This window comes from Pelodiscus sinensis, unplaced genomic scaffold, assembly GCF_049634645.1.
Source record: "Pelodiscus sinensis isolate JC-2024 unplaced genomic scaffold, ASM4963464v1 ctg48, whole genome shotgun sequence".
NCBI lineage: Eukaryota > Metazoa > Chordata > Testudines > Trionychidae > Pelodiscus > Pelodiscus sinensis.
In genome coordinates, this window is record NW_027466011.1 from 146216 (window position 1) to 172500 (window position 26285).

The 26285-nt window shown below is 58.0% G+C and overlaps 3 protein-coding genes across 3 annotated transcripts; 1 reads left to right on the top strand and 2 right to left on the bottom strand.

The window, feature by feature from the left end:
* Positions 1 to 10744: 10744 nt before the first annotated feature.
* Positions 10745 to 11695, bottom strand: LOC142825931 (olfactory receptor 6P1-like). The gene has a single exon (XM_075918149.1). It carries the CDS (start codon positions 11693 to 11695, stop codon positions 10745 to 10747), a length of 951 nt encoding a protein of 316 aa, XP_075774264.1.
* A 6988-nt stretch (positions 11696 to 18683) lies between these two features.
* LOC102446636 (olfactory receptor 10A4-like) lies at positions 18684 to 19634 on the bottom strand. Its single transcript, XM_006133729.4, has one exon. It carries the CDS (start codon positions 19632 to 19634, stop codon positions 18684 to 18686), a length of 951 nt encoding a protein of 316 aa, XP_006133791.4.
* A 4859-nt stretch (positions 19635 to 24493) lies between these two features.
* On the top strand, positions 24494 to 25480 carry LOC142825935 (olfactory receptor 11A1-like). Its single transcript, XM_075918160.1, has one exon. The coding sequence runs from the start codon at positions 24513 to 24515 to the stop codon at positions 25410 to 25412; it is 900 nt and encodes a 299-aa protein (XP_075774275.1). The 5' UTR covers positions 24494 to 24512; the 3' UTR covers positions 25413 to 25480.
* Positions 25481 to 26285: the final 805 nt, after the last annotated feature.

Consider the following 26285-nt stretch of genomic DNA (forward strand, 5'->3'; position numbering starts at 1 on the left):
ACTGGCCACAATGACTCCAAGATCTTTCTCGAGTAGTTGTAGCCAAATGAGTCCCCATCTTATTGTATGTATACAGGCAGTCCCCGGGTTACATGGATCCGACTTACATCGGATCCCTACTTACAAACAGGGTGAGGCAATCCCGCACTAGCTGCTTCCCCCCAGCAGACCAGGGAGACACGAAGTTAGCACCCTCCCCCCCAGCAGACCAGGGAGACGCGAAGCTAGCACCCCCCCCCCCCCCCAGCAGACCAGGGAGACGCGGAGCGGCTTTTCTCAGCAGATACCTCAGCTTGAGAATAAAGGACTGAGGGAAGTGAGGTGTGGAAGAATAAAACTGAGCTCTGGAGAAATGTTTGGCTCGAGTTTCCCCTACAATATGTACCAGTTCCGACTTACATACAAATTCAACTTAAGAACAAACCTACAGTCCCTATCTTGTACGTAACCCGGGGACTGCCTGTAGTTGGGATTATTTTTTCCAATGGGCATTACTTTCCATTTATCCACATTATATTTCATTTGCCATTTTGTTGCCCGGTCACTCAGTTTGGGGAGCTCTTTTTGAAGCTCTTCGTAGTCTGCTTTGGTCTTAACTCTCTTGAGCAGTTTGGTATCATCTGCAAATTTTGCCACCTCCCTGCTTACCCCTTTCTCCAGATCATTTATGAATAAGTTGAAAAGGATTGGTCCCAGGACTGACCCTTGGGAGACATCACTAGTTACCTCTCTCCACTCGGAAAACTGACCATTTATTCCTGCCCTTTGTTTCCTGTCTTTTAACCAGTTCTCAATCCATGAACGGACCTTCGCTCTTAGCCCATGACAACTTACTTTACGTAAGAGCCTTTGGGGAGGGACCTTGTCGAAGGCTTTCTGGAAATCTAAGTGCATCACATCCACTGGCAGAGCCGTAACTAGGGTGGGGCAAGTGGGGCACTCCCCCCAAGTGCAGTACATCGCCAGCAGATCCAGAGAAGTGATTATTCCCCTTTATTTGGCTCTGGGGAGGCCACATCTGGAGTGTTGTGTCCAGTTCTGGGCCCCCCCCTACAGGAAGGATGTGGACGCATTGAAGAGGGTCCAGCGGAGGCGACCAAAATGATTAGGGGGCTGGAGCACATGACCTACGAGGAGAGGCTGAGGAACTTGGGTCTGTTTAGTCTGCAGAAGAGCAGAGTGAGGGGGGATTTGATAGCAGCCTTCAACTTCCTGAAGGGAGGTTCCAAAGAGGCTGGCGAGAGGCTGTTCTCAGTAGTGACAAATGCAGAACAAGGAGCAATGGGCTCAAGTTGCGGTGGGAGAGGTCCAGGTTGGATATTAGGAAAAACTATTTCCCTAGGCGGGTGGGGAAACACTGGGATGGGTTCCCTAGGGAAGTAGTGGAGTCTCCATCCCTAGAGGTGTTTAAGTCTCGGCTTGACACAGCCCTGGCCGGGTTGATTTAGTTGGGATTGGTCCTGCCTAGAGCAGGGGGCTGGACTTGATGACTCCTGAGGTCTCTTCTAGCTCTGTGGTTCTATGATTCTATGATTTAGGGGCGCAAAATTAAAAATGAAAAAGTTATAATATTATGTCATTTATATCTTTACCATCATCCACTCGCAATCTTAATATACGTGCAATTAACAACATGTGCAATGAATAACATTAATATCAAAAATTAAGAATTTTATCATTTTTGGGGGTGGGGGGGGCACAGTTCAGTAGCTTGCTCCAGGCGCAGAAAACGTTAGTTTCGGCTCTGTCCCCTGGATCCCTCTTGTCCACCTGTTTGTGGACTCCCTCAAAGAACTCTAGTGGATTAGTGGGGCAGGCTTTCCCTTTACAGAAACCATTTTGACTTTTCCCCCAACAAGTTACGTTCATCTCTGAGTCTGACAATTCTATTCTTTACTAGAGTTTCAGCCGCTTGGTGCCCCCTGCTTGTGTATGGGAAGGAGTAAATAACGTTTCCGTAGTCACTAGCCATTGTACAGAACTCTACCCCCTCCCCCTTAGTCCTCGATTCCCAGCTGAACAGTCCCAAGCTTTTAAGTCTCTCCTCATATGGCGGCTGTGCTCACTCCCGACAGGGATTCCTCAAGGGTTCCCTTTCGAGGCATCGGGATGAAGAACTGGATGGGGAGCTGATACGAGAGAACGTTTTTTGGAAGCCTTTAATCTGGTGCCTCTTCCCCCCAGTGTCTTAGCCCTGCCGTGTACGCGGGGGGCTGGGCCAGACCTCGCGAGCTCCGGTCCAGTCCCACACATCTAGGAAAGCTCTGGGAAGAGGGTGAAGACAAAGATGGCACATGACCAAGGTTTTCCAGTATGTACAGATTGGTACGAGGCGGAGGAAGAAAATCTCTTTTCTTCTTTACCTCCAGGAGCAAATGGGCTTAAACTCAGATTGGATGTGAGGAAAAGCTTCCTGCCTGTCCGGGTGGGGAAACACTGGAATAAATCGCCCAGGGGGGTTGTGGAATCCCCATCACTGGGGATGTTGAAGAGCAGGTTGGACACACACCTGCCAGGGATGGGCTAGACCGTGCTGGGTCCTGCCGCAAGGGCAGGGGACTGGACTCGATGAGCCCTCAAGGTCCCTACTGGTTCTAGGGCTCTATGACGCTACAGCCAGAATCCATTCCAGACTCTATGGCTGAGGGGGGAGCACAGAGCTCTGTGCTGGGACCCCAAGTCCTCGTACTTTTGCAGCACAGCTCCAGTGTGTTGTCAATAGAGCCAGCCATTCCCCCCCTCGGGTCTGTGCCCAGGCTCAACGCGGATTTTTCAGCCTTTGTTTTCAGGCCTTGGATTGGTGTCACCCTCGCCCTCTCCTGGACACCGGGGGCCAAAGCCGTGCGGAGGAGCAGGTCGGACTAGACCCTCCCCGTGGTCCTGCCTGGCCTCACAATCTGCAAGTGCCCGTCACTGAGATGAGCCAAGCGTTCAATCTCCATGGCTGCAGGCCCGCTCCTGCCCTAGCACGGAGGCATGGGGGCGGGGGGGGGGGGTGTCTCACAGGAGCAGCAGGGATTTAGGCACCCGAGTCACTGGGGCGCTCACCTCGTGTCCTTTGGACCCCCTTCCTAAAGCATTCCCTCCAGACCCAGCGCGTCAGGACTCACCTCACCCGTGGAATGGGGCCGGCTCTGGCGAGGGGACGGTCTGGCGTCTGGCCAGGGGACACGGTGGAGAGGGGGCCGAGAAGACGGCGGTCGGCGTTGCCTTGTCCTCGGCTGCCTGGAGAGAGGGTGGCAGGTTCGAGGAGCACCCGAAGGCGGGGTTGTCAAGGGAACGTCAATCTCTGCACATGCAGAGGGGCCCTGGAAGGAGCAGCCATGCACAATTACTGTGGGCGCGCCGCTGGTCCGGGGTGAGCGGCCAGACCAGGGCCGGGCAGTGGAGAGTCAGGGCCTGACGCCCGGGCAGTAGAGATCAAAGGGAAAGCACCGGACAAACCGTCTGGAGGGTCTCCCAGGATGAAAGGAGTCGGTTCTAGCCCAAGGGTGACCGAGTCCTGCCCGTCCCACAGACGCTGGGCTGGATGCGGACGGGACAGGGACGGTCTCATTCCCGGCAATGAACCGATCTGTGGTCTCTGGACTTCTCCCCACAACACCCATTCCTAAACGCCCCTGGCGTCCCGAGAAAATCCCCTGGTTTCAGAGGAAGGGAGCCAAGCCGGCTTCCAAATCACATGAATGCGGTGGCACAGATATTGAAGGGTGTGGTACGATAGGCAGCCAGGCAGACAAACAGAGATAGATAGGATGTGTGGGGATGGATGGATGGATGGATAGATAGATAGATAGATAGATAGAGGGGGGGTGTGGGGATAGATAGATAGATAGAGGGGGTGTGTGGGGATAGATAGATAGATAGATAGAGGGGGTGTGTGGGGATAGATAGATAGATAGATAGATAGAGGGGGTGTGTGGGGATAGATAGATAGATAGATAGATAGAGGGGGTGTGTGGGGATAGATAGATAGATAGATAGAGGGGGTGTGTGGGGATGGATGGATGGATGGATAGATAGATGGGGTGTGTGGGGATAGATGGATGGATGGATAGATAGATAGATAGATAGATGGGGTGTGTGGGGATAGATAGATAGATAGATAGATAGATAGAGGGGGTGTGTGGGGATAGATAGATAGATAGATAGATAGAGGGGGTGTGTGGGGATAGATAGATAGATAGATAGATAGGGTATATGGGGATAGATAAGATAGATGGTGGATGGGGATAATTCAGGAAATCATGTATGGATTCATATTTTGCTTTGATCCCTCAGTTAGACAATTTCTGGCCAGATCCCGCTAAGAGGTCCATGAGGATGCGCCCCCAGGTTCTGGACACACACACAAAACCCACATTACAGGTCACCGAGGCTCCGTCTAGACTGCAAGACTCTGTAGAAAAAGAGCATCTAGACGACAACCAGCACTTTTGAAAAGTGAGCCGCGTTTTCCAAAGAGCACCCGGGCAGTCTGGAAGCTCTCTTTGGAAAAAGCCCTGTTTGCGTTACAAGGCGCCTTTTTTTCGAGAGAGCGCTTTCCAAAAGGAGGCATTCTTCCTCGTAAAATGAGGTTTTCTGCTGTCGAAAAAATGATTTACTTTTGAAAGAACATGGCAGCAGTCTGGATGCAGATAGTTTTTTCAAAAAAAGGCCACTTTAAAAAACCCCTGTAGCCTAGAGATACCCTGTGGGACTGTGGGGAAAGGCCGAATTCTCGGCGTGCTGGCTCTGCAGTCATTCCCTTCTTGCCTCCCCCAGGGAGGTATCTCACACCCAGCTCGCACTTACCCAGCTGGTCCCAGGCAGATGTCAGGTCCTGGCCTCACCGTGCCTCATCTTATCCACAAGCAGAGAGAAAAAGAACCAGTTCTGGTCTGACTGCAGGAGCAGACTCTCCGGGAGGTCTATCGCCAGTGAACAAACGGGTCTGATTGAAGTGCCAGGTCCAAGGCCCAGCTCCGTGGCAGGCGCCTGTCGCTGAACTTAGCGCGAGGGAGACGGACGGAGGGAGGGAGAGATCTAGCGCTCTGCTGGGTAGCTGGGCTGTTTCGACACCACGTGAGCATTGCAGGGTGAAATCGCGGCCTTTGAAGAGGAAGTTCCTGCTCTCCAATGGGCTCATTACCCAGCTGTCGGTCTCCTGGGGTTGTTCTGGAAGCACTGACATCACATTGCTCTTTAGACGCTCGCGTGTTCCCTCTGCTTGCTTTCCAGGCCCTGTGCACACGTCAAAGTCCTGCGCGAGCTGTCTGAGCGGGAGGGCCACCTTCCGAACAATATTTGCTCTCAATTTCTACACTTTTTACGTGGCTGGAATTGCACATCTTCGTAAGCCAGCCTGCAGCTGCAGTGCGGGGCCGGGCTGAATTATGGCCACTCTTAACATGGGCCATCAGACTGGGTGAGACCAATGGTCCATCTAGCCCAGTTAGGCCTGTTTACGGCCAAATGCTTCAGGAGCATCACTGTCCCTGCTCTCAGCCCCCTCCTCTCCGTGCTATGGAAAACCATCCTATTGCAGGCACAGCCCGCTGCCCTGGCACAGCCAAACCCGACCTGGCTGGAAGTCGGGACAAGAGGAAACTGCCTGCTACATTGGGTGGCCCTGGCTCCTACTGTACTTGATCAACCAGACGGACAGACAGACAGATGCACAAACTCTCTGAGGGTATGTCTACACTACCCCGCTAGTTCGAATTAGCGGGGTAATGTAGGCATACCCTAATGTAGATAGATTTATCGATAACCGGATTGGATCTCCTTGTTATCACACGATCACTTCACAGCTGTCTGCCGTCGATCCTGAGTGGGTTAAGTTTGGGGTTGGACAGCCCAGCTCGGGGTGGGGGTGGGAGGACAGAGGCTGTGGCATTTCCCCTTCAAGGGAGGGGCGGATCCCACGAGCTCACTCAGCAGTTTTCCACGCAGTGCGAGACGGTGCGACGTTCCATTTACCCTCCAAAGGGGGGGTGAGTCCGGGAGCCGGAAGGGTGGCTGGCTGCTGCCATTTGGGCTTGCAGGGCTGAGGCAGCACCCTGAGGTGGGCCCGTCTGGCTGTGGGGTGCCATCTGCTGTCGTGCCGGGGGATAACGGGGCCCGGGGAAGGCGAGGCTGTGGGGTGCCCTCTGCCGTCGTGCCGGGGGATAACGGGGCCCGGGGAAGGCCTGGCTGTGGGGTGCCCTCTGCCGTCGCGCCGGGGGATAACGGGGCTGGGGGAAGGCCTGGCTGTGGGGTGCCCTCTGCCATCGTGCCGGGGGATAACGGGGCCCGGGGAAGGCGTCGCTTTGGGGTGCCGTCTGCTGTCGTGCCGGGGGATAACGGGGCTCGGGGAAGGCCTGGCTGTAGGGTGCCCTCTGCCGTCGTGCCGGGGGATAACGGGGCCCAGGGAAGGCGTGGCTGTGGGGTGCCCTCTGCCGTCGTGCTGGGGGATAACGGGGCCTGGGGAAGGCCTGGCTGTGGGGTGCCCTCTGCCGTCGTGCCGGGGGATAACGGGGCCCGGGGGAGGCCTGGCTGCGGGGTGCCCTCTGCCGTCGTGCCGGGGGATAACGGGGCCCGGGGGAGGCCTGGCTGTGGGGTGCCCTCTGCCGTCGTGCCGGGGGATAACGGGGCCCGGGGAAGGCCTGGCTGTGGGGTGCCCTCTGCCGTCGTGCCGGGGGATAACGGGGCCCGTGGAAGGCCTGGCTGTGGGGTGCCGTCTGCCGTCGTGCCGGGGGATAACGGGGCCCGGGGAAGGCCTGGCTGTGGGGTGCCCTCTGCTGTCGTGCCGGGGGATAACGGGGCCCGGGTAAGGCCTGGCTGTGGGGTGCTGTATGCTGTTGTGCCGGGGGATAACGGGGCCCGTGGAAGGCCTGGCTGTGGGGTGCCCTCTGCCGTCGTGCTGGGGGATAACGGGGCCCAGGGAAGGCCTGGCTGTGGGGTGCCCTCTGCCGTCGTGCTGGGGGATAACGGGGCCCAGGGAAGGCCTGGCTGTGGGGTGCCCTCTGCCGTCGTGCTGGGGGATAACGGGGCCCGGGGAAGGCGTGGCTGTGGGGTGCCGTCTGCCGTCGTGCTGGGGGATAACGGGGCCCGGGGAAGGCCTGGCTGTGGGGTGCCGTCTGCCGTCGTGCTGGGGGATAACGGGGCCCAGGGAAGGCCTGGCTGTGGGGTGCCCTCTGCCGTCGTGCCGGGGGATAACGGGGCCCGGGGAAGGCGTGGCTGTGGGGTGCCCTCTGCCGTCGTGCCGGGGGATAACGGGGCCCGGGGAAGGCGTGGCTGTGGGGTGCCCTCTGCCGTCGTGCCGGGGGATAACGGGGCCCGGGGAAGGCGAGGCTGTGGGGTGCCCTCTGCCGTCGTGCCGGGGGATAACGGGGCCCGGGGAAGGCCTGGCTGTGGGGTGCCCTCTGCCGTCGCGCCGGGGGATAACGGGGCTGGGGGAAGGCCTGGCTGTGGGGTGCCCTCTGCCATCGTGCCGGGGGATAACGGGGCCGGGGGAAGGCGTGGCTTTGGGGTGCCGTCTGCTGTCGTGCCGGGGGATAACGGGGCTCGGGGAAGGCCTGGCTGTGGGGTGCCCTCTGCCGTCGTGCCGGGGGATAACGGGGCCCGGGGAAGGCCTGGCTGTGGGGTGCCCTCTGCCGTCGTGCCGGGGGATAACGGGGCCCGGGGAAGGCCTGGCTGTGGGGTGCTCTCTGCCGTCGTGCTGGGGGATAACGGGGCCCGGGGAAGGCCTGGCTGTGGGGTGCCCTCTGCCGTCGTGCCGGGGGATAACGGGGCCCGGGGAAGGCCTGGCTGTGGGGTGCCCTCTGCCGTCGTGCCGGGGGATAATGGGGCCCGGGGAAGGCCTGGCTGTGGGGTGCCCTCTGCCGTCGTGCCGGGGGATAACGGGGCCCGGGGAAGGCCTGGCTGTGGGGTGCCGTCTGCCGTCGTGCCGGGGGATAACGGGGCCCGGGGAAGGCCTGGCTGTGGGGTGCTCTCTGCCGTCGTGCTGGGGGATAACGGGGCCCGGGGAAGGCCTGGCTGTGGGGTGCCCTCTGCCGTCGTGCCGGGGGATAACGGGGCCCGGGTAAGGCCTGGCTGTGGGGTGCTCTCTGCCGTCGTGTCGGGGGATAACGGGGCCCGGGGAAGGCCTGGCTGTGGGGTGCCCTCTGCCGTCGTGCCGGGGGATAACGGGGCCCGGGGAAGGCCTGGCTGTGGGGTGCCCTCTGCCGTCGTGCCGGGGGATAACGGGGCCCGGGGAAGGCCTGGCTGTGGGGTGCCCTCTGCCGTCGTGCCGGGGGATAACGGGGCCCGGGTAAGGCCTGGCTGTGGGGTGCCCTCTGCCGTCGTGCCGGGGGATAACGGGGCCCGGGGAAGGCCTGGCTGTGGGGTGCTCTCTGCCGTCGTGCCGGGGGATAACGGGGCCCGGGGAAGGCCTGGCTGTGGGGTGCCCTCTGCCGTCGTGCCGGGGGATAACGGGGCCCGGGGAAGGCCTGGCTGTGGGGTGCCCTCTGCCGTCGTGCCGGGGGATAACGGGGCCCGGGGAAGGCCTGGCTGTCCCACAGTGGCCTCGCCCCGCTCCCAGTGTTACCCCAGAGTCGCAGTAACAAGTACATTTAACATGGAAATGTAGAATTGGGAACGGGGATCTGGTGAGGGACGTTCTGGCTCTGGCTGTCAGAAGGGAGGCCCCTGGCGCCGTATCTAATCCCCGGTGGGCAGTCCAAACGCTCAGAGTGCAGAGTACATTTGCTAATCTATTATCACATTTGACTTGACAAGTGCATGGAACAATAACAAGAACAACCAGCCAACAGAATGCAACCGCCCCCCCCAAACAGAGGGAAAGCCATACAGCCAGCTCCCCAATCCAGGCACGGCACACATACTTTACAGGGTTTCTATGGTGGGGATGGTGTTTGCGACCTACGACCGCAGCCAGTGGTCCCTTGCCGATGGGATTGATTGCCCTGAGTGGAATCCACAGGAGGCGAGGGAGACGCTGGGTGGTGGGGCAGGTCTCAGTCCTCGTGTGAGAACCCGCCTGAGGCGTGCGAGGGTCCTACGCCTCCCGCTTCAGCCATGGCAGGCTGGAACAGCCACTGCTGGCAGGCGAACGACGCCGGCTCCCGACCCTTCTGCACAGGGCAGTGGGGCCCTCGACGACTCCGAGGCGCCGATGCCTGACGGGCGTGGTCCACTCAGACTGAGCACGCCCCTCCCTAGGGTGCCGTCCTTTTGTATTGTCCTGGGCGGGAAAACCTGCGCAGGGCGGGGTGCACAATTTCCATGCCGTGTGCACGGCTTCTGCGTGCCACGTGCACCACTTGGTGCCGAGTGCAAAGGACATTAGGCAGGAAAACAGAGTCCTAGACCTTCCCACGGAGTTTGTGGTCATTTTGAAAACATAAGCACCTTACACAGACACGTTATAAACCTCACAAACACCCCCATGCCAGCCAGCGCCGCAGCGGCCACGGGGGAGTCCGGCACCCGGCCGCTTCCCACGAGAGTTCCGGGTGTTCTGCAGCGGCCGCAGGCAGAGGGTCCACGTCGGCGTGAGGCCACGCTGCCGCCCTGTACTGCCCAGTTAAAGGGCCAGTGCCGTGCCGCAGTCTGTATGCGGTTTGCCCGGCTCGTCTGGGGCTGAGCCACAGGCCGAGCAACAATGTACAACGGCCAAGTCCTGGGTCAGGGTGGGCACCAATGAGCCGTTGAAACACAGAGAGACGCGAGCCCCCCGGTAGGCAGGGAGGCAGTTTATAAGGCCCGGCCTTCAGTCCGGGCAGAGCTGCAATTCGAGTCAGCCGGGGGCGCAGCCGGGGCAAGCCGTCGACAAGGCCCAGCCCTGGGGCAGGGTGGGGCAGACAGACGAAAGTTTACCACAAGCGAGTCAATAACAGCTTAAAGTTCTGCCTGGTTCCCAGCCGGGCGGGGTCGTGTCTCCTCGCTGGAGGAGCTGAGAAGTGTACAGGTTTTGCCCTCACAGGGGGGAGCCTGCCACCCAAGGGCAGGGATGGCGGGTGAAGGGGGCGAGTCCGGGCCCATATGCTCCACTGTGTCCAACAGTGGCGGCCATGGGGTCAGCGGGGAAACTGGCAGCTACACGCTGACCAGGTCTGTGGGTCAGCGGGGGTCCAAGCCACAACATGTTGCCCATCCGACCTCCATCTCCTCAGCCGCCCCAGGGTCGGGTGTCCCTGGACCACTTCCCAGTTCCCCCTGGGGCCCTATCAGGCTCGGCCTCTGTTCCTTGGGGTCAGCTGTGGGGGAGGTGCTGGCAGGGTGTCCATGGGTTCCGGTTCTGGCAGGTTCAGGCCACAGCAGCGGTCTCAGTGGCCCGGGCCAGTCATCAGGGCTAGCAGGGGTCGTGGTGGACAAACCCAGTCCTCCCATAGAGCACCGCTGGGCCCTTTGCTGCGGAATTTGGGTCCGAGCGTTTGGCTCATTTGGCCACCGAGCTCCCACTGACCTCTGAGCTCTTATACGCCTGGTCCCGCCTTCCTGCTTCCGGTGTCAAAGGGGTCTTGGGTCAGAGGGAGGCCACGTTGCTGCCCTAGACTCATTACGCCGCACGAGCCCACCGCTTAGAGGGAACACAGGTTGGTCATGAATCGATAGGGCAACGGGCTTTCAGAAGGTCTGCGCGCCTCCACTGCTCCCAGGGCTGAGCGCAAGAAGAAGCCCATGGAAGAGATTGGAAACGGGACCCTGGATTTGTGTAGGGTTTGATCCTTGCCCCAGCCCAGGCTGCTGCTGTTCCATTTTAGCCTACGGGAACCATCCGCTAGGATCGCCCGAACTTCCATGTCCTGCGAGCCTGGCTCAGGGCCTCCTGGACCTCCCTGTTTCTCAGGCTGTAGATGAGGGGGTTGGCCAGGGGCGTGAGGACGGTGTAGGCGACAGAGAGAACTTTCTTGAAGTGGCGCAGGAGGTCGGTGGTGGGGAACATGTAGACGGCCAGCAGAGTCCCGTAGTACACGCTCACCACGAGGAGGTGGGAGGAGCAGGTGGAAAAGGCCTTGTGCCGCCCGGCGGTGGAGGGGATCCTGAGGATGGCGCTGAGGATGCAGGCGTAGGACGCCACGGTGAGCAGGAAGGGGACAAAGGAGAAGATCAGGCTGAGTGCGAAGGCCAGTGTCTCCATCTGCCGAGGGTCGTCGCAGGAGAGTTTGACCAGGGGGACGAGATCACAGAAGAAATGGTCGATACCGTTGGGGCCGCAGAAGGTTAACTGGGATATTGGCAAGGCTGTTATGAGACAACCAAGGAACCCGCCTGCCCACGACCCCCCGGCCAGCTGGAGGCAAGCCCTGTCACTCATCCGGGCGGCGTAGTGCAGTGGGTTGCATATGGCGACGTACCGGTCGTAGGACATCACAGTCAGGAGGAGACATTCAGTGCCAACCAGAGCACCAAAGAAATAATATTGTGTGAGACACCCGGCGAAGGAGACAGTCCTGTCCCCCGTCAGGAGCCCGGCCAGCAGCCGGGGCAGGAGGGTGGAGCTGTAGCAGGTCTCCAGGCAGGACAGGTTCCCCAGGAAAAAGTACATGGGGGTGTGAAGGTGCCGGTTCACCACCACTAGCCCCACGATGAGGATGTTCCCCGCCATGGTGGCCAGGTAGATCACGAGGAAGAGCAGGGAGAGCGGAGCCTGCAGGCCAGGAAGATCCCTGAATCCCAGGAGGATGAATTCTGGGAGGGACGTTCGGTTTCCTTGGTCTGGGCTTGCCATGGGCTGTGTCTGTGGGACAGAGTCACCGTGAGCAATAACGAACGTTCATTGCACCAGGGCAGCCTTGTCATCTCTGTGTCCCTCTGCCGGGCCCCGGGACGGAGCAGTGCAGGTGGGGAAGGGGTTCGCCGGCTCTTAGCCCCGGGGACAGGATCGGTGTCAGAGCAGAGCGCAGGTGAAACAGGCCGTGTCTCTGCACCCTGGGGAGCCGGGGCCGGGCACTCGGACCCTGCCGCGCTGGGCTCGGTGGGGGCACAGAGCCCCCGACAGGTGTTCACAGTCCTGGGGGCTGAAAGTGGGAGGGGCCGTCCCACTGGGGAGATGGGCCAGGAGATGGGCAGGGAGCCCTGGCAGGGCAGCCAACCAAGAAAAGGGGTCTGGGTCCTGAGAGGGGCTTCCCCTCGGCCTGGCCCCCACTCCTGCCCCGCTAGGCAGAAAGCAGCTGGGCGCAGCCTGATGGGCATCGGGGCCAGTGTCCAAGCAGGGGGATTCCCAGGCCCTGCCCACCCATCGGGAGCGTCTCTGTGGGCCGAGGGTGCCCCTCTCGCCCAGCTACAGTGCTACGCCCGATAGACGCCTTCTTGTACCCCCAGCCGCGCACACCGATGGGCGCCCCGACCCTCGGCGCTGTTCCCCGCTCCGACGCTGCGGAGCCCTGCCCGGGTCCCTGTTCCTCAGTCCCCTACTCCCAGTGCCCCATTCCCCCCTTTCCAGCCCCCTTCTCCTTCGCAGGCCCAGAGACCCGCGCAGGGCACAGCCTGATTGCACCCGCTAGTTCTGGGAGGGGGACAGTCAGGGTCTGCGGCCCGCCCCTTTGGTCCCATGGGAGGGGCAAGGGGGACCCGGCACTTCTCTGGTCACGGAGTGTTTGCCCTCCCCTCCCATGTGGCTGCTGGGCCTGGCTCCGAGACACTGGCGTGGGGCCGTCGGGCAGCTCTCGCCCGTCCCACCCCACCAGCCCCTGTCGCTCTGTGAGCCCCGTCCCGGGTCTGCCTCGTGGGCCTGCAGGCCCTGCCTTGGGGCAGGAAACGTGGCAGCACGTGGCTTTGCCCTCGTCCCACACACAGCTGGGGGGGGGGAGAGTGTCTCAACAATTAAACCCCCAGGAATGGCTCAGGCTCACAAACGGGCTCAGGCGCTAACGGGGGAGGGGGCGTCAAATCCCCTCCATGAACTAGGCGGGAAATGGCAGCTCCTTGTGCTCCTGCCCGTGACGTTTGCAGCCTGGTCATAGAACGTCGAATCCTAGAGCGGGCAGAGACCTCACAAGGTCACCGAGTCCTGCCCCCGCCCAAAGCAGGACCAACCCAACTCAGGCATCCCAGCCAGGGAGACTTAAACACCTCTAGGGATGGAGATTCCCTGCCCCCCCCAGGGAACCCAGCCCAGCGCTTCCCACCCGCCTAGGGAAAGAGTTTGTCCTAATCTCCAACCTAGACCTGCCCCACTGCAACTTGAGCCCATGGCTCCTTGTTCTGCCCCCACTGAGAACAGCCTCTCGCCAGCCTCCCTGGACCCCCCTGCAGGGAGTTGCAGGCTGCTCTCAGATCCCCCCTCACTCTTCACTGCTGCAGACTGAACAAGCCCCAATCCCTCAGCCTCTCCTCATAGGTCCTGTGCTCCAGCCCCCCAATCATTTTGGTCGCCTCCGCTGGACCCTCTCCAATGCGCCCACGTCCTTTCTGTAGTGGGAGGCCCAGAACTGGACACAATACTCCAGATGTGGCCTCCCCAGAGCCGAATAAAGGGGAATAATGACATCTCTGGATCTGCTGGCAATGCTCCTCCTAATGCCCCCTAATATCCCATTAGCCTGCTTGGCTACAAGGGCGCCCTGGTGACTCATCTCCAGCTTCTCATCCACTGTAACCCCCAGGTCCTTTTCTGCAGAACTGCTGCTTAGCCAGTCGGTCCCCAGCCTGTACCAATGTTTGGGATTCTTCCATCCCACGGGCAGGATTCTACACTTGTCCTTGTTGAACCTCGTCAGATTTCTTTTGGCCCAATCCTCTAATCTGTCCAGGTCACTCTGGACCAGATCCCTGCTCTCCAGCGTATCTACCTCTCCCCCTAGCTTAGTGTCATCTGCTAGCTTGCTGAGGGTGCAATCCATCCCCTCCTACGGGTCATTCATAAAGATGTTGACCAGGTCTAAGCCCCCTGAGGGAAAGGGGTTGGGTGCTTTGGGAGAGGCCGGCGGACACCACCAAAATAATCGGGGGGCTGGAGCCACCTGGCTGTGGATGGGCCCTGCCCTGGAGCTGCCCGAACACCCCAGAGATAGGTCCCCCCCATAGTGCTGTGCGGGGCAGGGAAGGAGAGACATGTTCCAGAGCGCACGGTGCCCAGACACCAGGGTGATGGATGCCTGGGCAGATGTGAGCTGAAAGCTCTTTGCTGACCTGACCTCCTGTCCTTCTGGGTGGAGAGTGAGAGACCAGCACCCAGTGCCCTGTGATCCCCCCCCGGCACTCGTGTCCTACCAAACCCACAACCCTGCAGCACCAGGGAGCGGGGAGGAAACAGCTGATTCACCTCCAAAGCGGGTCAGGCAGCAACGGGATCCGGCTGTCACCTCCGCAGGCAGCGTCTCAGGGCCAGATCCGGGTTCCTCCGTCCATCTTCTCTGCCCGGCATGTTCCCCTGTGTCCTGGGCCCGTCAATGGAACGTCAGAGCCCAGAGCAGCGACTGAGGCTCCTTCGCTCTGTCTGGTGACGTGCCCCATGCCACAGCCCTGCGCCAGTCGGGGAAAGTCTGCTCCGGTGCGCTGTATAGCCGGCTGCGGGCAGGGCTGCCTCCCCCGGCGCGGGTCCCGTGGGGAACGTCACCGGCGAGGGAGGCTGGTGTTTGGTCTATTTCTAGACGACATCAGCAGATGCCAACTTCTAGTCCCAAAGGCAAAGTCCCGGAGAGGGGAGAGTTTTGTGGTGCGAAGATGGTGGGGGAAGGCTGGGCTGCCAGTCAACCATAACCCACTGATTCTAGGAACAGGTTTTACAGTGCAGTGTCTCAGAGCTGCCCAAGTGGTTTAGGCACCGTGTTCTCATCCAGTCCCCGTAGGCAGCTTTGACACGCTCAGCGTGGCTGTTTGAGCTTGCCCCCCTGAAGACAAACCTCCTGTCACCTGCAGAACCACGCCACACAAGTGTCCAGTCCTTGCCCTATGAGCTCAGTGATTTGGGATCCTTCCTCCCATTTCCCAGCATGGCTTTGTTCCCCAGGCTCACATCCAGGGCCTCGTGGAGGGGCAGCGGGACGCTGGTTCCCACGTCACTCTGGCAGTTTGCAGAAGTGGGTTTAGAAACGTTCCCCGACCATCGCTGGGACGCTGGGAAAGGACCAACCCGCCTCCCTGCTCCCGGTCCCACACTCCGCCCTGAACGACAGACGTCGTAAGTGGCCCCTGGAGCCAGCCCTCGCAACGAGCAAAGCCGGGTCCGACGGACGAGAGCCCGGCTGTTTGTCCGTACGCTGCCAGAGACCTGGATGGAGTCGGCCACCATTGTGCTTTGGGGTGACCTGTATTGTGGCAGTTACCAAGGGAAGCACCCGGCTTCTGTCTGTCTCTACGCTGAACTGAGCCAAAGGCGCAAAAGGAACACAGGCTGAACCTTTCCAGCCAGAGCTCTCTGGTCCGGCAACACCCATGGTCTGGCATGATGGGAGTCAGCCGGGTGTCCGCTGAGCACGGGAGTGGCCAGGTTTCCCGCGGTCTGGCATGATGGGAGTCAGCCGGGTGTCCATTGAGCATGGGAGTGGCCAGGTTTCCCGCGGTCTGGCATGATGGGAGTCAGCCGGGTGTCCGCTGAGCATGGGAGTGGTCAGGTTTCCCGCGGTCTGGCATGATGGGAGTCAGCCGGGTGTCCACTGAGCATGGGAGTGGCCAGGTTTCCCGCGGTCTGGCATGATGGGAGTCAGCCGGGTGTCCGCTGAGCACGGGAGTGGCCAGGTTTCCCGCGGTCTGGCATGATGGGAGTCAGCCCGGTGTCCACTGAGCATGGGAGTGGTCAGGTTTCCCATGGTCTGGCATGATGGGAGTCAGCCGGGTGTTCACTGAGCATGGGTGTGGCCAGGTTTCCCGCGGTCTGGCATGATGGGAGTCAGCCGGGTGTCCACTGAGCATGGGAGTGGCCAGGTTTCCCATGGTCTGGCATGATGGGAGTCAGCCCGGTGTCCGCTGAGCATGGGAGTGGCCAGGTTTCCCGTGGTCTGTGAAAGTTTGACACACTGGGAGCCCTGGGTCCTGGCTCTCAGTGGTCTGGGTTGTGATTTAGTTCGAATTACTCCTAAATGTCCTGAGGCACATCTACACAGCAGGGCTAAAGCCAAAATAAGCGACACAACTTGAGCTACCTGAATTGCGTAGCTTAAGTCGAAATAGCTTATTTGCAATGAGGAGTAACGGTAGTTCGAATTAGGAGCTTTAATTCGAACTACCTAGCCCGTGCCTCATGTAGCCACGGGCAGGGAGTTTGAACGGGGCATTTAAAAATGGCGGCGCCCGGGAACATGCAGAGAAAGCCCAGGATATTTAAATCCCGGGCTTCATTTGCAAGTTTGAATGCCTACATTAGCCAGCCTAGTTCGAACGAGGGGGCTAGTGTAGACACACCCTGAGGGTTACAGGAGTCGGAGTAAGAAGTCCTCCCACTCGACATTATTTTGACATTATGTCAACTGCTTGCAGTGTAGCCATGGACTATGTTATTGTGCAGTAACATCCGTTATTCCTGAATAACGCTGCTGTATAGACGTACCCTATGAGCCGGGAAGCCGTGGCAGTGCTGGTAATGCTGCTACGTGTTTTTGATCTCCTGTGGTCTGGCAAATTCTCTGGTTCAGCCCCGCTCAAGGTCCACGGGGGCCAGAGGTTCAACCTGTATCACCAGCGAGATGGAACTTGAGGGTAACAAGCTCATTTGTCTATATTGCTCTTTGAAGTTTTTTGTAAACTCCCAGCCTCTTAGCGAATGATTTCCTCGTGCTAATGAGTGTGGCCTGCTACCTGCCCTCCTTCCAATCTGAACTGTTTGGGGGCAGTTCTATGGGATCCCGTCGGAGGCTCCTGTCTGCCCCGGAGCGTGTGGAAGTGTGGACGTGTGCGCCCCTAACACAAGCTCTACAAGAGATCGTTCTTTATGCAAATGAGATTCACGGCCTGGTGAGTGAGGCCCAAGTTCTGGTGATCCCGGGAGCCAATAATGTGCATTGAGGCTGCGAACCCAGAAAAACCCTGCCTAAGCTTGTTCTTAATGTCCTAGCACCTCAGCTGGTAACTCTTGATTGCAACAGAGACCCCCCCTCTCTCTTTTTAGCACACACCTTGCTGCTGAGCAGGGGGTGAACGACTTTGGTAACAGCTTGCTTAAACTCCCATGTTAGTGGACGATCTGGTCTTCATGGCTGCTCCCATATTTCCAGTATCCCAGCTCCCCCCAGCATGTCGGCTGGCATCAATGTGGGGATCAGAGACTTGGGGAGCATACGAAAAACAACAATCGCCTCTACTTTCTCTCTCTTTATTCTAGAGTGTGTCTGTCTGCCTGGGCGTCTGTCTGTGAGTCCATTTGCTCAAGAACTCCCCCAAACAGTAAGAGCTAGAGCCAACAAATTCAGCATGTAGCTTCCTCTTACCCTAACTTTAGGCAAGGTCAGGGTGTGGTTGTGCCAGGACAAGCAGAAGGCCCGGGAATAGGACTGGTTTCCATAACATGCAAGGGAGGGGCTGCTGTTCGGAGGGAGGCTATACTGAGAGTGGCCACTGGGGGCAGCGATCCGGCAGGGGAGATCTATCCTGCGATGTGTCCACAGGGACGTGGCTTTGCCATCTTGCCTACCAACACACTGGGAATGTATGCCCCCCTGCCTTAAACCCTTCCCCCCACCTCCGGCCCCTGGTTGGGAGAGAACAGGTCCTGGGCATGCTGCAAGGATGGCTGGGGGGAAAGGGGAGAGGGGAGAGAAAGAACAGTCCCTGAGGGTGGTCGTGGTGGAGGGCAGGAGGTAAAACAGGCTCTAGGTGGGTTGGGGGTTAGACTGGCAGAGGAGAGAACAAACTCCTGGCCCCCAGCCTCTTGCACCCTCCACCCCAAATACTCCAAACCCTTCTCAGGATGCAGGCAATGCGAGGTAAGTCTGCTAGTGAGAAACCCCCCTGAGCCTGTCCGGTGAGGGCTGTGAGTAGAATGAGCAAAGTGTCTGACCAGTCTGCCAAATGCTGTGGGGAGCCACAGGCAGGCCCTGTCGAAAGCAGCGGCTTGCCTGCATGTCCCGTGTCTGGTGTTCGGTGTCCCGTGTCTGGGCTGAGCTCCGGTGCCAGTGGTATTGCTGACACAGCCCGGCTGGACAGCCCCAGAGCAGCCTGGCCCAGGGCACAACGAAAGGGCCGATAGGACAGGGAAGCCTCCGGAGGGAGGTGGAAGAGGAGAGAACGAACATGGCAGGAAGCATGGAAGGTGGCATGACCGTGGTTTCTCCCAGACCATAGGCTCAAGCTGTAAATGTGGGGACACTGCACCCCGCCCCGTCCTATGGCCTGGGGGGCAGTGGAAAGTCCCGGCACTGACTGAGCTGGGCCACTGCCAGGTGCTTTCGTGGCTTAGTGGCCCTGTAGAGCTGTCGGCTGTCTGAGCGGAGCTGTCCCAATGCACCCAGAGAACACACCGCACTCGGCAGACCCACAAACGACACCTGCACCTTCTCTCTGAACACAACCGTTCTCTTTATTTTCAGCAGTCACCAGCGCATCTCTCTCGGCAGCCAACTTCTACCACCCCCGGGGCATCGGCTGCTGGTCCTGATAGTAATGGGGGAATGGGTTTTGAAAAGGGCCCTGCACCTCCACTGCTCCCAGGGCTGTGAGGCTGTAAGCGCAGGATGAGAAGCTCACAGAAGTGAGGGGAAATGCAGCCTTACTCTTTGCAGGCTTTGATTCTGGACTTAACCCATGTTGTAGCTATTTCAATTTCACCTCAGAAAACCGATGGGCTAGCCTCTTCGAAACCTAAATTCCCTGCGAGCCTGGCTCAGGGCCTCCTGGACCTCCCTGTTTCTCAGGCTGTAGATGAGGGGGTTGGCCAGGGGCGTGAGGACGGTGTAGGCGACAGAGAGAAGTTTCTTGAAGTGACTCAGGAGATCAGTGGTGGGGAACATATAAGCAACCATCAGAGTCCCGTAAAAAATGCTCACCACGAGGAGGTGGGAGGAGCAGGTGGAAAAGGCCTTGTGCCGCCCGGCGCTGGAGGGGATTCTGAGGATGGCGCTGAGGATGCAGACATAGGACATGAAGGTGAGCAGGAAGGGGACGAAGGAGAAAAGGAAGCAGATAGAGAAGGCCAGCGTCTCCATCAGCCGAGGGTCATTGCAGGAGAGTTTGACCAGGGGGATGAAGTCGCAGAAGAAATGGTCAATTCTATTGGAACCGCAGAATGTCAACTGGGATATTGACACGACTGTGATGATATTAACTAGAAACCCACCTGCCCACGAGCCCCCAGCCAGCTGGAGGCAAGACCTGTCACTCATCCGGGTGGTGTAGTGCAGGGGGCTGCATATGGCGACGTACCGGTCGTAGGACATCACTGACAGGAGGAGGCATTCTGTGGCCACCAGAGCACCGAAGAAATAATATTGTGTGAGACACCCAGCAAAGGAGATGGTCCTGTCCCCTGTCAGTAGCCCGGCCAGCAGCTGGGGCAGGATGGTAGAGCTGTAGCAGGTCTCCAGGCAGGACAGGTTCCCCAGGAAGAAGTACATGGGGGTGTGAAGGTGTCGATCCACCACCACTATCCCCATGATGAGGATGTTCCCGATCATGGTGGCCAGGTAGATCACGAGGAAGAGCAGGAAGAACGGAGCCTGCAGGCCAGGAAGATCCCTGAATCCCAGGAGGATGAATTCTGCGAGGGATGTTTGATTTCCTTGGTCTGGGCTTGCCATGGGCTGTGTCTGTGGGACAGAGAGTAAGCATGAGAAATAACGAACGTTCACTAAAATATGTCAGCCTTGTTTTCATTGCCTCCTTCTGCTGGGCCCTGGAAAATAGCAGAGTGGACAATGAAGGGTGAGGAAGGGAAATGGCGTCTCTTGATCCCAGAGTCAGATTTTATATCTGAGCAGAGTGCCGCTGAAACCCAAAAGGGATCAAAGCCCCAGATAAAGCCGTTGATCTCTCAGTTAAACTTGACCCAAGGAAAGCTCATTGAGGTAAGCGCCCTCTATCGCTGCAAGAGAGATATGCACACTGATTGTTCCCCCTTCGGGTAACAGTTACGTACGCTGGGTCTGATAGTAAACAGAAAGGTTTTTATAAAGTACAAACAACAGGATTTAAGTGGATGCAAGTGAAAACAGACAGAACAAAGTAAGTTACTACATTGAAATGAAAAGGAAACACACAGCTAGTCTAAAGCCACTGAAAAACTTAGTACAAGTAAATTCTAAAAAGCTGTTCTTGTGTCCAGTCTGCAAGTCAGAGACAAAGTCTTTTACTGTCACTTGGGTCTCCAGCCCTCTTTAAAGTGCTCTTTATCCTAGCGTGCCAGGCCATTCCCCAGACCAGCCAAAGTAAAAAACCTGATCCGTTCCTCTTGCTTAAATTGTCTTCCCCCCAAGGCGGGAATCTTTTGTTCTGCATTTCCCCTGCCATAGAAAATTACCTGGCTCAAAATGGCATCTCAGAACCAGGTGTCTTCCTTGGTCAGTCCTCTTTGGACTTAAAAGACAAACAAGGCTGTTTACAAGTCATTAAGTTGATCAGCCAGTTGTTAAGTCTTCCGGAGCACCAGGGATGGCTCTCGCTAGCACATTTAAAACTATAAACTGTCTCATACTTCCTATTTCATACATGCGCCAAAATAGGATACACAGATCTAGCAGATTATACCCTTAAAATTGATATGCTGCATAAGGTATTTTCCTTAAAGCATCTTTGAATTATAAAATGCAATGTACTATATATATAGTATTCAAAATACAAACAATAAGCAAGCAAGGAAATAAAAAAAACAGAGCAAAACGAAAAAACAAAAACCAAATGGGCTAGAAACCAGCAACTTAGCTAAAAATTCCCCTTTTGCATGAATCATTTCTGTCTGAAATGTGTAAGAAACATTGTACGGTATTTTCCTATCCAAGCACTGGGCAACCCCAATTCCTTTGCATGGGCAGTTCCTTGCTAGCAAATGTTGGCTTTCGGGCTGGTTTTGATCTTTAAAGCTGTATTTATTATCAACATTCTTATCTAGATGTTGTCATTGTCTATTACAATACAAATAGAAAACCAAAACAGGATTATACTTGTATAGGGTTTTACGATTATTCAAATTTTACATTACTCGATATTTAATTAATGCCGTTTATGAAACAATGCACAAAACCTTTTATTCATGAACGACAATAGTGCAGAAACATCCATGTCCCCATGGAATGTTTTGATCCAGACGAACTGATTTTTCTGATGGAAAAAATATTCCATGAGAAATTTGTATTAGCTTTGCATTTTATTTGATTCTTCTTTATCTCCGGTTAAAAACATATGGCTTCTCTGTCCATCTGCCAGTTTGTGGCCGTCCTATCTGCCCTTCTGGTCTCTCTTGCCATTATTAGTCCTCATGGACACCAAGTGGGAAAGGTAATAACTTTTCTTCCATGAACCCTCTGCTCCCTATTCACTGCTGAATTAGGATCTGAATCTGCATGGATGTAACCGCATAAGAACAGGAGAACGGCCAGACTGGGTCAGACCAAAGATCCATCCGGCCCAGTGCCCGGTGACCACCTCCCCCGCCCCCAGCACTCGTGTCCCACCAAACCCACAACCCTGCAGCTCCAGGGAGTGGGGAGGAAACGGCCGATTCACCTCCAAGGCGGGTCGGGCAGCAAGGGGATCCGGCTGTCACCTCAGGGCCAGATCCGGGTTCCTCCGTCCATCTTCTCTGCCCGGCGCGTTCCCCTGTGTCCCGGGCCCGTCAATGGAACGTCAGAGCCCAGAGCAGCGACCGAGGCTCCTTCGCTCTCTCTGGTGACGTACCCAAGCCTGACCCTGCGCCAGTCGGGGAAAGTCTGCTCCGGTGCGCTGTATAGCCGGCTGCGGGCAGGGCTGCCTCCCCCGGCGCGGGTCCCGCGGGGAACGTCACCGGCGAGGGAGGCTGGTGTTTGGTCTAGACGACATCAGCAGATGAACCTCCTTAAAGATGCTGTAACGGGCTCAACTGCAACGTCTCCCCCAAGTTCAGACCCAGACACAGAGACCCCAGGAGGTGCCGCCGTGGCTAAGGGCGAGAGCAAGGGCCCCTCTGAAGACTGGATGTTAGGTCCCAGTGAGGAAAACAGAAAGGAGCACGGGCGTGGTCGGGCACGGTGTAAAATCTCATTAGGAAGGCCCAAGGACTCAGAGTCACAGCGTGACTTAGGTCCGGCGGCGGCAGGATGCTGCTGAACAAGTGGGGCTAAGGGGCGCTAGGGGAGCAGGTGTGGGGGAGGAATTACATGAGTTCTCTGGGTTGGTCTTCGCGGCTGGGACGTGAGGGCTGAGCCGTTCTGTGCAAGTGACAAGTCCCAGACGCTGTCCCGGACCGAGGTGTCAGCGGAGGGGGACTTGGCACAAACCGACCAGAGATGAGCCATCAGGGCGGTGTCGGCCAGGAGCTCTGGAAGAGCAGCCGTGTGAAATGGCAGAAGTCCTGACCGTGGTTTGCAACCTGTCCGGTCAATCAGCTCCTGCTCCAGAGGGCTGCAGAATAGCTGATGTGACACCAATGTTCCAAAAAGGCTCGAGAGGAGACCCTGGTGGGTACAGGCTGGTGAACCGGCCTTCCGTCCCGGGCAAAGTAATTGAAACTCTAGCAAAGAGCAGAGTGGTCAGGCACAGAGAGGAACGTCGTTTCAGCAACATGGCTTCTGCAAGGGGAGACCCTCCCTCCCCAGTCTGCTAGAGCTCTTTAAGGGGGTCGTCAAACACGGGCAAGGGGGACCCAGTGGCTGTAGTGCACTTAGATTTCCAGAAAGCCTTGGACAAGGTCCCGCCCCAAAGCCCCTTAAGGAAAGTGAGTTACCATGGAGAAGAGGGAGGGTCTGTTCATGGACTGAGAACTGGTTAAAAGACAGGACACAAAGGCTATGTCTACACTGGCACCCTTTTCCGGAAATGCTTAAAACGGAACAGTTTTCTGGAAAAAGGACTTTTGCCCGAACGGGAGCAGCATAGTATTTCTGGAAAAGCGGCTGATTTCTTACAGTAGATCGTCAGTGCTTTTCCGTAAATTCAAGGGGCCAGTGTAGACAGCTGGCAAGTTATTCTGGAAAAGCGGCTGATTTCTTACAGTAGATCATCAGTGCTTTTCCGGAAATTCAAGGGGCCAGTGTAGACAGCTGGCAAGTTATTCCGGAAAAGCGGCTGATTTCTTACATGAGATCGTCAGTGCTTTTCTGGAAATTCAAGGGGCCAGTGTAGACAGCTGGCAAGTTATTCCGCAAAAGCAGCTGATTTTCCGGAATAAGTGGCCAGTGTAGACATAGCCAAAGGGTAGGAATCAATGGTCAGTTTTCCGAGTGGGGTGCCCCAAGGGTCCGTCCTGGGACCCGTCCCATTCAACGTATTTACACATGATCTGGAGAAAGGGGAGAACAGGGAGGTGGCCACATTTGCAGATCCCAAACTGCTCAGACCAAAACAAAGCGTGCAGAACTCCAGGAGGGTCTTGCAAACGGGGGTGACTGGGCAACCAAAGGGCGGGTGGCGATGGATGCTGCTAAAAGCAAAGGAATGCGCGTTAGGAAGCAGAACCCCGTCTGTACATATGAAGGGATGGGCTGCTGCCACTCAGGAGGGACCCCCGGAGTCGCGGTGGCAGTAGAGGCACTCTGATATTTGCTGTTTTATTGTCTGTCCCTTTCCTCGCGATTCCCAACACTGGGGTTGCTTTTGCACAGTGTAGAAGCTACTTTATGTTTAGCTAGAAGCCATCTTGTATATCAGAAACCATTTCAGCTTTTCCCTCAAGCACGTAGACCAAAGTAAACTTTCTGTCACCCCGTGAGAAGAGGCCTACAGGATGGGCTATTGGTATGTGTTAATTGGGCTGGTTGGGACAGGAGATGTACTCCCTCCTACCTGTCTGCCATCTTGTTGATAAGGCTTTGTTTTTCCAAATTTAATTGAGGATTTCTGTAATTGGATGCCCTAACGTCAGACTGTTTGGCTAAGGGTATAAAGATACTAGGATTGATTGTATTAGCAGCCTTACTGGGCCCGGCTCTGCTGTAACCACGTTTGGCTCATGCTGTGCTTTATTAATTAATAAAGCTGTTTGTTAGCTGCCTAAACACAAAGGAATGTGTTTTTGCTTCGACAACAGGGAGGAGCTGTTTTCGGAGAGCGCTCCACAAGGGCTCCCAGGTCTCTCGTGGGTGGTAACAGCTCACTCAGACCCCAACGTTTGACAGGCAGAGCTGGGGGGATGCTGTGCTACTCCGCGTTTACCCACGCAGTGGTGTGAAGTGTCACCGGTGAGCCCTGGTGTGTCCGTAGACGGGCTATGACAGCGGTTCCAAAAGAGCCCTGGCCTGTAACGGCACCAATGGGGCCACCGGAGAGATGGGCCGTGGTTATTCTGCGGAGTGCTCTGCCATCGAGGGGCCTCGCAGGGGAACCCAAGCGTGTGTTCTCGGTCTGAGACGCCTGCCCCTGGGCTCGGAGGCTGCAGGGAGCCGTGGCGCTCTCAGCTGGTACCCGGGAGGGGCAGCGGAGTTCTGGAACGCGCCTGGGATGGACTCTCCGTGCGGGGTGAACGTTCTGTTCCATGTCCTCCCGGTTCCATGGCCCCGCTTGTGCTCTTGTTTTCAGGCTCAGCCATGGCCGACCCCGACACGGGAAACCAAACGGCCATCGTGGAATTCGTCCTGCTGGGCTTCGGGGATCTCCCCGACCTGCGAGTTCTTCTCTTCCTGCTCTTCCTGGGGGTCTACCTGGCCACCATGGGTGTGAACAGCCTGGTCCTGCTGCTGGTGGTGGCCAATCGGCACCTCCACACCCCCATGTACTTCTTCCTGAGGAACCTGGCCTGCCTGGAGCCCTGCTACAGCTCCGCCATGGTGCCCCGGATGCTACCCGGGCTCCTGACGGGGGACAGGACCGTCTCTGTTACTGGCTGCATCACACAAATGTGCTTCTTTGGGGTGCTGGCCGCCACGGAGTGCTGCCTGCTGCCGGCCATGTCCTACGATCGGCACCTGGCCATCTGCAGGCCCCTGTGCTATCCCACGCTAATGAGCTCCAGGTCTTGCCTCTGCCTGGCGGCTGGCTCCTGGCTCAGTGGCTGGTTTGTGGCCACCCTCTTCATTGTCCTCCTGTCGGGGTTGATGTTCTGTGGCCCCCACGACATCGACAATTTCTATTGTGACGTCAGCCCCGTGGTCAAACTGGCCTGCGGGGACACGCGCCCGATGGTGGTGCTGGATATCGCCCTGTCCTGCGTCTTCACCCTGCTGCCCTTCCTGCTGACCCTGGCGTCCTACGCCTGCATCCTCGCCGCCATCCTGCGCATCCCCTCCACCGCCGGCCGGCAAAGGGCCTTCTCCATCTGCTCCTCCCACCTCATCGTGGTGAGCGTCTTCTACGGCACCATCCTCATCGTGCACATGCACCCGAAACGCAACGCCCTGAGCGCGCTGAAGAAAGTGCTCTCGCTGTGCTACACCGTCCTGACTCCCTGCTGAACCCCCTCATCTACAGCCTGAGGAACAGAGAGGTCAGGCAGGCCCTGAGCAAAGCCTACGGGACCTGCCCGGAGACATGCAGAAACGCCCAGAGCCGTAGGCGGCTGAGGTTCGAACGCTGCCTGGGTGGGCGAGACGAGCAGCCCCACTGACACACGGCTGCAAACGCCCCTTGCCGAGGGCGGGGCTGGTGGGGAAGGCAGCGGAGGGTCTGCGGGGAGCAATGGGGGAGTGGGGTTTTGGTCCCGTGCGGTGCCCATGGAAAATGCAGGAACGTGGGGGTGTTGCAGCCCCAGGGAACCTGACTCTGAGCCCATGCCAATGGGGACAGGCCCGGCCCAGCAGGGGGTCACCCCGATGCTGGGGGACATGCCCAAGTAGCACTAGGGCCGTTCCTGGCTCTGGGCCTCAGGCCTCGGCACGTGGCCCCATGGGGCAGACGCTGGCTGGCTCGCTGCTGCCTGAGGCACGGAGCCGCTCCAACGCAGGGGCACCCCGAGCTCTCTGCTCGGCGTCCCCTCTTGTTCTCTGCTACTGGCCCTGCTGCCTCCTTCCTGCCCTGGTCTCCGATTGGCTGTCCCCTGCTTCCTACTGCCCCTCCCCCAGGGTCAGTAGCTGCCCCGAGGCTGGGGGAGGCCCTGAGATGTGGGGCCCACCTGCCCTGGGGTTCAAGCGGTGCTGCTGGCCGCAGAGAGCAGGCCAAAGGCCGGGACCGATGAGCGTTCCCCAACCCGATGCAAGAGGCCAGAGAGGGCTACATGTCAGTGCGCAGCGTCCGGCCAGCCCCATGGGCCTCCGACAGCTCAGCCCCTCCCAGGGCCCTGTGCTCAGGGCGTGGGGCAGCCGACGGGCAGGGGAGACAGCTGCCACCTC

What these genes read in the sequence shown, in the direction of transcription:
- LOC142825931 (XM_075918149.1), bottom strand. Translation starts at nt 11,695, where the DNA reads ATGGCAAGCCCAGACCAAGGAAACCGAACGTCCCTCCCAGAATTCATC.
- LOC102446636 (XM_006133729.4), bottom strand. Translation starts at nt 19,634, where the DNA reads ATGGCAAGCCCAGACCAAGGAAATCAAACATCCCTCGCAGAATTCATC.
- LOC142825935 (XM_075918160.1), top strand. Translation starts at nt 24,513, where the DNA reads ATGGCCCCGCTTGTGCTCTTGTTTTCAGGCTCAGCCATGGCCGACCCC.